The sequence below is a fragment of the Nyctereutes procyonoides genome, unplaced genomic scaffold (genome assembly GCF_905146905.1).
Source record: "Nyctereutes procyonoides isolate TBG_1078 unplaced genomic scaffold, NYPRO_anot_genome, whole genome shotgun sequence".
Taxonomy (NCBI): Eukaryota; Metazoa; Chordata; class Mammalia; order Carnivora; family Canidae; genus Nyctereutes; species Nyctereutes procyonoides.
In genome coordinates this window covers 60229-70145 of record NW_026575004.1, presented here as the reverse complement: position 1 = coordinate 70145, position 9917 = coordinate 60229, and the positions used below count along the sequence as shown (strand labels likewise).

The window sequence follows — 9917 nt, the reverse complement described above, 5'->3', positions numbered from 1 at the left end:
AATAAATAAATAAATAAATAAAACAGTGCTCCATGTCTCCCAAAAGCCGACTGTCCCAGGCTGAATGGTGGCCCCAGAAGGCCACTCCCACACTCTACAGCATGGTCAGCGTTCCTAGATTTGTCTTTCCGGGAGGCTGTAACAAATTAGCACAAACTGGGTGACTTAAAACAGCACAAATGTCTTCTCTCACAATTCTGGAGCTAGAAGCCTGAAATTAAGGTGTTGGCAGGGCCGTGCTCCCTCTGAAAGCTCTAGGGAAGATCCTTCTTCGCCTCTTTCTAGCTTCTGGTGGCTGCTGGAACTCCCTGGCATTCCTTGGCTTATAGAAGCATCACTCCAGCCTCTGCTTCCATTACTGCATTAGCCTTCTGTTTTTGTGTCTCTTCTGTGTCCAAATTTCTGTCGTTTTTTTGGGATACCAGACACTGGATTTCAGGCCACCCTAATCCAGTATGACCTCATCTTAACTCAGTTACCTCTGCAAAGACTCTATTTCCAAATAAGAACATGTCCACAGCTTCTGGGTGGACGTGAATTTCGGGGGACGCTATTCAACCCAGTACCAGTCCTAAAGGTCACTGTTAATGAAAATGTTTGCCTGAGCTAAGGATGCCAAGAAGTATATAAATCTCAGGCACCCCCCCACACACCCCCCTGTCAAAGTAAGACACTGTACTTTCAGACACAGTGTCTATATCCAGAACATTAACAATCAGCAAGACTGGAGGTGCTAAGAGCCAACTGACTGGGGCTAAATGACAATCTATGAGCCTAATGAGAGCCGGGCTCAGGAATTCAGCCAAGGGGACATAGTCACTGAGGACACCACTGAAAGGACGTCACTCCAGGCAGAGGGTAATCTAAGCACATCCTTGGAGAAAAGCAAAGATAAATCAGGAGGGCTTATCAGAAGCACAGCCCTAAGGGGCAGGAGTGCTCAACAGAATCTTACCTTTGAAATTTCTTTGCAGAAATGAGGGACTGATAGGTTGTAAACACGTACGGTAGGGAGTACAAGAACAGAGTGAATTACTTTGGCTATGATGACAGTATGTTGTAAGGCCATAGCAGTCAGCATGCTTTTAAGCGCTCTTTCCTTTCATTAATTCCATTTGGTCTTCATGACAATCATGAGTGTCATCAAAGAAAAAGACATCACATCTTCCAACTAAAGATTCTGGGGCTCAACAGGGGCAAATAATTTGTCCAAGTCAAACAGGGAATTGGTTGTAGAATTGGTATGAAACACACTGGCCTCAATAAGTCCTTGTTCAGAAATTTCCTTACTCAATGATGTTTCCCCCTGGGGGAGCCTTCCAGTCCTGGTTGTGTTGTTCTTGACCCAAGAAAAGCATGTGAAGAACACAATAATCTTGTAAGAAATGAGAAGCCTTCCTAAAGGCCATGTGAATTTCAAATTGGAATTGTGAATAACCTCCCCCAGACATCTGAATTGGTTTCACTAAAACTTCTGTGTATTAAGTGTGTATTAAGGAATCTCTTTTAGCCTACAGAGACATAAGAGGATACAGGGGCCTGCTGGAAAACTCAGCTGATTATCTTATGAGAATAGGGGTTGAGTAGACTTAAAGGCACACAGACATCGGTGAGAAGTTTGAGTACAAATACATTACCTCACAAAATGATAAGCTGGCAAAAACTGATAATCACAACTTAGTCTGATCTCATCAGTGTGGAGTCACGCACAGAGGACCAGATCTTGGCAGGTTTTGAAGACTTCCTAATAAGAATCTGTAACTGTGACTAGCAGCTGGAAGCAAGCAGAGAGTCTTGCCTTGGGCTGAGTAATAATTGAATGCATTTTCCTGGATTTTCCTTTACTTAGTAAGCGGGTAACTTATGACATCCTCTGCTGGTTGTCTTTTAAGGTATATTTAAGGATGAAATGCTTTTGAGTCTAGAGTGATTCACTGAGTTCTTTGCTTGTGCAAAGTCCTACTTTGGTTGCTATAGGAGAATACAAAAATATAAGATAGTCCCTGACCTTGAAGAAAATCTCATCTAATTCAGACGATTAAAAATGGTGTAAGTGAAAATAAATAAATAAATAAATAAATAAATAAATAAATAAATAAAACAAATAAAAATGGTGTAAGTGGAATGGAATTCTTAAGCAATTTCTTATCACTCAGTTGTCTGTTCAGATGCAGCTTCTCCAAACCAGGCCTTCACTTGCCACCCTTTTTAAAATAACGCCCTGCCATAACTTCCTGTCACCTTCTAGCCCTTTATGGCATTTATCACTGTCTAAAATTCAGTTGTTTGCTTGTTTACTCTGCTCCTAGACATAAAATCCACAAGGACATGGAATTGTCCTGTTTTTTTTTGCTGTATTCCTAGCAGCTAAAACAATGTTGGGCTTATATTAGGTATTCATTAAATATGTTTTAAACAAATAGATAAAGTATACATTAATCAAATGAAAATGGGCCAATATAATTTAAATTAATGTAGTATTTCTCATATTTGCCCGATAAGACTTATTTGGACATTCTGATTCAGTAAGCCTAGAGTGGGGCCCAAGAATCTGTATTTTTAAGAAGCTTCCCAACTGATTATTTTAATGGAGCCATTTGGGAAACACAGGAAAATGCAAAGATTGATGGTGGTTTGGAGAAAACAGTGAAGTGACAAGACTGGTTTTCAGAGATCAGTGACTGCTCATTGGTCTCATCTGGGAGATATTTTTAAAAATCCTGACACTAAGGAGGGCACATGATGGGATGAGCACTGGGTTTATACTCTATGTTGGCAAACTGAATTTAAATAAAATATTTTAAAAAAATCCTGACAGCACAGACACTACTCCAGATCAATGAAATTAGAATTTCTGGGGTGGGACCTGGATTTGGGCCAGATTTTAACATTCATCAGGTGATTCTAATGCAGAGCCAAGCCTGAAAAGCCCCTACGATGGGCAGAAATATTTTGTCAGTACTCCAAATGTATCACTAGGTTGTGCACTTGTTGCTTCCAGCTTCTTATGTCCCCCAGCTAGATTCCTTGACCTCCTAGTCTGGAAGAAACATGTGCAGAAACTTACACAATAACCCAATCTGGGGAGGACTATAGTAACTTTTTTGCTTTTGTAAAAAATGTTATTTAAACCAACAACTGAATACAATCTCCTTTACTTCACGGCCAGAGCAGAAAACATCTCAATATTTTGAAGGTGAGAAAGTCAAGGTTTCCTGGGTATAGCTTAGGTGGTTAGGATGAGCCATGGAGAGCAAAAAGCACTATGCTTATAATAAAATGGGAGAACACATAGGGGAATCCTGAGTTTGTCTTGAGTGCCTAGAGAGAGATGGCAGGTGGCCCAGGAAAGAGGGAGAAGAGGAGGATGTGGAGAGTCTGTAGCAGTGGTTCTCAGTCCAGCTGCGTATGGAAGTCACATAGGGAGCTTAAGAAATTACTGATTCCAGACTGCTTCTCAAAGACTCTGCTGTAATAAGTGTAGACATGTAGTGTGTGTGCTATATGTGATGCAGCAAAGTTGTTATCAGAGGTTTAGAGGAAAAAAGGGGAGGGCACCTAGGTGGCCCAGGGCGTGATCCTGGGGTCCTGGGATCGAGTCCCACATTGGGCTCCCTGCATGGAGCCTGCTTCTCCCTCTGTCTCTGTCTCTGCCTCTCTGTGTCTCTCATGAATAAATAAAATCTTAAATAAAAGGGGGGGACGTCCACAATTAGAGTTAGGGGCCCTCTGGGCTTGCATTACTACACATAAAATAATTTGTAGCACAAAGCTGGGTTCTTCCAAATCTGACCGTCTACACTTTTATTTATCCTGGAGCTAGAGATATACATATTTACATATATACATATTTTGGCTAAGAATCAAAACTTTCTTAAACCTTTCCATATCCACCAGCAGCATAGAAATGAAAGAAAAGAATTTTTGGGCCATTTGTACATACAGAAACATAAATTTTGTTTTGCTCTGTTTAATCATTTCATGACAGTTAAAGTGTAGGCAAAATGAACAGAGAACAAAAATGCTGTGCTGAGGCGAAGATGTTGGGTGATTGGTGAGGCTCACCAACTAGCTGGGTGACTTGCCTCACCACTTCCTCGCCTCTGGCTTTGAAGGACATAACCCAACTTCATATCTTAGCCAAACTGCCAGACGTCATGGAATTTTAAGGTGTCTTATGAAAATCTAAAAACAGAAATGTTAACTGCTTTTACTTTTAGAAATACCACTATTTACATTACAGCTTCAAATGTTTGCATCTGCTGTTCCTACTTTAAAGTTCCTGGCAAAGTAGCATAAGTGAAAGAATATGCAGTCACAAAAATGTCCAAGGAATTTAGGGTTGACCATGCAGCCTGTGCTCAAGGCTTAAATGAAGACTGAGTCACGCTGATCTGACATGGCCTCAAATTCTGTTCCTCTTATTTAGGTGGTAAAAGATTTAGAGCCATGAGAACCTTATAATCAAGTTCAAGCAGAAACTTACTATATTTCTTGGCTTTCACCTGTTTAAGAATATGTCTCTGGTTTCCTTCTGTAAAATAAGCTTCAGCATAAATGAGCTGAGGAGAAATAGGAGAGGGAGTCCAAAGGAACACATAAAGTTTACCCCTATAGTACTGAGAATTCAAAGGGACTTAAAGTCCAGGTCCTACGGGCACACACATTCATTTAAAAACAACAGGATGGTTCCTCACGAAAACTGAGTTGGGGCAGTCTCTCAGATGAATAAGCTTTACTCATTCTTTATACCTGGAATTCCCTAGATTTAAAAAGAGAGAGCCCAAGAGCATATACCCATGTGTTCATATCACAACTTTCCACCTGTATCTATCTGCCCTGACACTACCTGTCATTCACCCAAGTAAGCAAACACTGACTCCCTCAGAGTGTGTAGGTGGAAGGAGTCAATAGGGTCATCATCACTCAGAATGATGTCAACACTCTTAATCATTTTAATATATATATTCAGGAAGAAACTTACAGTTGAGAGATAGGAAATATATGATGCCTGATAGCATGAATTCTGAAGCCAGATTACCAGGTTTGAATCCCAGCTTTACCACTTGGTAGCTGAGTGACTTTGGGCCAAGTTACTTCATCCTGTACCTCTGTTTCCTCATCCATAAAATGCAAATATCTCCTATCTCATAGGGTGTGAGGATTAAATGAGTCAATACATTGAAAGTGCTTATAACAATGGCATATATGAAGTGCTCAATAAATACTGTTCTTAGCCCAATCCCTCCCCTCATGTGTTTTTTATTTTTTGTTTCATTTTTACTTTTTTTTTTTTTTACTGGCTGAGTGTGGAATCTGTACAGCTAGCTGAATACTGTCCTGCGCATGGACAAATACTTACTCCTCTTAGCCAATCAAGTTAACCCAACTTCCCTGGCCAGTGACTGATTTACAAACAGGCAGATGATACAATTCTAGCCAATGAGACACAAGGTCCTGCGGGGGTGGTGATGTTCAGAAAAGATGTGCATTGGAAGAAAGTATTTCTTTTCTTCTCTAATGATGCTGTTTTTGCATGTCCCCCTGCCTGGAACAGTGAAGCCATCTTGGCAATGTGAAAAGAGCTGGAAGAAAGATGAAAGCAACAGTGACAATGTTGAGTTGAAGAACTAATCAACCCTGAAGTTTCTACATCTGGATTTGTTATAGGAAATAATAAATTTTCCTTATTGCGTAAGCCATTTTGTTTTTGTTTGTTTGTTTGTTTGTTTTTGTTTTTTTATGATAGCCAGAGAGAGAGAGAGAGACAGAGAGACAGAGAGACAGAGAGAGAAGCAGGCTCCATGCACTGGGAGCCCGACGTGGGATTCGATCCCGGGTCTCCAGGATTGCACCCTGGGCCAAAGGCAGGCGCCAAACTGCTGCGCCACCCAGGGATCCCCGCGTAAGCCATTTTGACTAGGATTTTCTGTTATTGTACCTGAAACATCCTAACTGGTTGATATTTCTTGAGCATCTAGTATGTTTGAGATATATTATAGGAAATAAAGTATTAAACTCTAAACCTGATCTCAATAAGTTTTCCAGCTACTTGGGGGAGAAAAGCTATGAAAACTAATAATATCAAGCTGTAAATATTAAGTGCTTGGATCAAGATGGTCTGAGACAGCTATACATGAGGTCCTGTATGAAGAGATGGCTCAAAGAATAAAGAACACATTGATAGGCAGGAGAGGGAACATTCTAGGTAGTGTCAGCTAACGTATGGGAGAGTTAGGGGTTGTATAAACTTGCTTAGAGTACCATTAAGGAATACTCCAAACTGGGTGGCTTTAACAACAGAAAGTTATTTCTCATAGTCCTAGAGTGTAGAGATCCAAGATCAAGGAGTTGGCAGTATGGATTTAATTCTGAGCTCTCTGTCCTTGGTATGCAAATGGCTGCCCTCTTACTGTGTCCTCACATGGTCTTTTATTTGTGCATGTGTACCCTGGCATTCCTCTATATGTCCAAATTTCTTCACACAAGGACAAGAGATTGTACTAAGACTTAGCTTACTGGCCTTATTTTAAGTAAACCATCTCTTTAAAGTACCTATTTACAAACACAGTCACATTCTAAGGTCTCAGGGGTTAGGACTTCAACATATGAATTTTGAGGGGATACCAGTCAGCCTGTAACAGGGATGAAGAAAGAATAACTTGCTTTTAAGAGTGAGTCAAAAGTTAGAGATGATTGGGACATGAAGCTGGAAGGTTATGTCAGGACCTGAGGATAGTGGACCTTAAATGTTGAGCCTAGATTTTACTCTCGCAGCAGCAGGGAAGGAAAAGGGATCTTTAAGAATAATTTGGCACAGTGTGCCATAGGTTTTATAAGTAAAGAATTAGGTGAGAGAAGTGGGGCAGGATTGCTGTGGCACATAGTCCAGGTATGCATTGATAAATGACTGAACTCCAGGGAGGGAAGTTGAAAGGATCCAAACGAGACAGAAACCGAGGAGAAAAGGACAATATGGAGCTTGGACATTCTCAGCAATTGGGCCAGTGGAAATATGTGCCATAATAATTCAACTCATAAACCAAAGCATTATTTTTATCCTAATAGGACCATGACACCTGGGACATTGTGGCTCCAGCTTTCTAACACTTAGGAATACCCGTCTGAAAGGGAATAGGCTTCCTTGTTGGGTATGGAGTATCCTGGAGGTGTTCTAGAAGTTAAGGTTACAGAAAGGATATAAATATCAGGTAGGAGATTGGATTATTAGCTATTAGAAGTCCTTATGGCTTAGGGTCAGAACCTTGATGGTTTCAACCCAGAATAAACAAAACATGTAGCAATTACCCCAAATGTTGTCTTCGCTCAGGGGTAACATAGATCTCTGGACTAGACTCTTTGTTGTTTAGTTTGGGCAACACTCAGCATGCTTCAAGAGCATTGGGTGTTATGTTAGTTACAAGTTGGTATGTACATTTTATAATGGGCTTAGAAAATTAAGGTTAAGAATTTGATCATTAACATGAAAACTCCGATTTTTAAGTTCAGATTATATGATTTTTGTGAATTATAATAACTAAGCAAAATATCTGCTAAGTTATTCTTTTAAAAATACTTTTTAAGTTTCAAAAGAAATATGTGTTGTTTTTCTTAAGTTGAAAGTACACTGAAAAAGTATCCTTCTACCCTTTCCAGTCCAATTCCCTTAGGGGCAGACACTGCGAATGGTTTCTTTGGTGGCATTCCAGACCTTTTACTCAACATATCTCTACCCCCACCCGCCCACACACTCATATATACAAATACACATTTTATGACTCATCAAGTATATATAGCATACATAATATAAATGCATGCATATTTATATGGCTATAAATATTATATACACACTCAAAGGCATGTTTTTTTTATTTAATACAATCAGGAATTTTTTTAAGATTATTTATTTATTTATTTATTCATAGAGACACACACAGAGAGAGAGGCAGAGACACAGGCAGAGGGAGAAGCAGGCTCCATGCAGGGAGCCTGACTTGGGACTCGATCCTGGGTCTCCAGGACCACACCCTGGGCTGAAGGCGGCGCTAAACCGCTGAGCCACCCGGGCTGCCCCACAATTAGGACTTGTATTAATCACTAACATTGTGCATTTTTTCATTTATATATACAAATTCCCATGTTAGTACATATATATTCGCAAATAAGTCATGTTTTAAATACCTCTTTAAATAATAAAAGCCAAATAGACTACTTCATGTACATTATTCAAGAATTAGAAAAATAGGGTACTCTAAGAAAACGATAATGGCATAATAAATCTGTCAGTTCTCAAACATTACAACATGTAGGGGCATTCTAACCTGAACATTTTCAATGGACTCTCACAAGAAGAAAAAATGATCCAAGCTGTCTTAATACTTGTATTAATATGAAACTTTTCCAGTTGCTTTCTTTTCAGATATTGAAAACTTTTATTCACACACAGTACCACCTTCAAAAGTTGCCAAAAAGCACATGTAGTTAAAAAAATCCCCTTTCCTTCCAGCTCTCTAGCCACATGAGTTTTCTCCCAACAGGCAACTGTTAACCAGATTCCTATATTCTAAAGATATTTAAGATTCTGTACATTTAAAATAAGAAAATATCAAAAAAGCAATATCGTATCTCCCAATATCTAGCACTTGAGAGTAATTTTTACCACAGTTTGACTTCTCTACCCAAATGAGAAAGAAAGGATAGACATAAGCCACAAAGTCAAAAAGCTTCTTTGGGAGCCTGGGATGATGACAAGATAGGTAATCAATAAGATGACAACCAAAAATCAAAAGAGAAAGACAGACCCTTGAGAAAACTTAACCAAGTTCCTTTCATAAAAAAACTTTCTTAAAAAAAGAAAGAAAATTTCCATGACAATGTAGCAAAAGTCAAAGATTATCCTATTTCAAATAACCAGCCCCCAAATCAATATTTGATTCAAATTTTTTTTTGTTCTAAGACTTATCACAGTTACAGTTTTATCTACGCTAAATTTTATGAAATTTAAAACAAACTTCTTTGATGATTTTACATTTTGGTTACAAGATAAATTCCAAAGTAAATGGCTGAAGGTACTGGGACATTAAGTTCTTATTTTAAGTATATTCACTTTATCTGGGCCTTTTAAGGCCCAATTATCACTCTTTTTTTTACCCTTGCTTCCCTTAAAGAACAACTTTGATACAAAGTTAGAGGTGAATTTTTCAATTCAATTAACTGAAAGATTAGTTTTACATTTCTGTTAGTAAAAAGAAAGCCAGGGAGTCAATATAGTGTAATTCAAAAATGCCTTTATTTCAATGGCAAAAAAGTATTAAATCTTACTATACTAGTTTGAATTATGTTTTTTTCTTACAACAGTAAACATATCTTAAGTAGCAACTCATAAAATGTATATTAAAATAGGCCCTCCAGCCTATGTAAGATAAAATATGAATGTGGGTTAATAATATGAACAAATGTCTAATAAATTACTACAAAAACAAAGGTTTAGAATGTTAGCTCTTCACATTCCACATAGAACTTCCAGTGTTGATCCATTATATGGCATGGGAGAAATTCTTGATCACTGATTAACAGTACTTCATTTATTTGTAGATAAGGTGGGATGCTTTGCATTGACTCTCTGGATGTTCCTGTTTAAAGGAGTGTCAATAAATTAAAATACAGTCTTAAAAATAATATTTAAATTTACTTATTACAAATCCTAGACCCTCATCAAGCCTATGAGCACACAAAAGACATGAACAGAAATTTCACCAAAGAAGACCTACACATGGCCAACAAGCACATGAGAAAATGCTCCGCATCCCTTGCCATCAGGGAAATACAAATCCAAACCACAATGAGATCCCACCTCACACCAGTGAGAAGGGTGAAAATTAACAAGACAGGAAACCACAACTGTTGGAGAGGATGTG

The 9917-nt window shown here is 38.7% G+C and overlaps 1 protein-coding gene across 1 annotated transcript in view; it reads right to left on the bottom strand.

The window, feature by feature from the left end:
- Nucleotides 1-9315: 9315 nt before the first annotated feature.
- LOC129515320 (ankyrin repeat domain-containing protein 31-like) overlaps nucleotides 9316-9917 on the bottom strand; it is a 59466-nt gene continuing 58864 nt past the window's right edge. Inside the window, exon 10 of the mRNA XM_055334210.1 lies at nucleotides 9316-9632. Coding sequence (XP_055190185.1) covers nucleotides 9487-9632 — 146 coding nt within the window. The 3' untranslated portion in view covers nucleotides 9316-9486. The remainder of the gene's footprint in view (nucleotides 9633-9917) is intronic.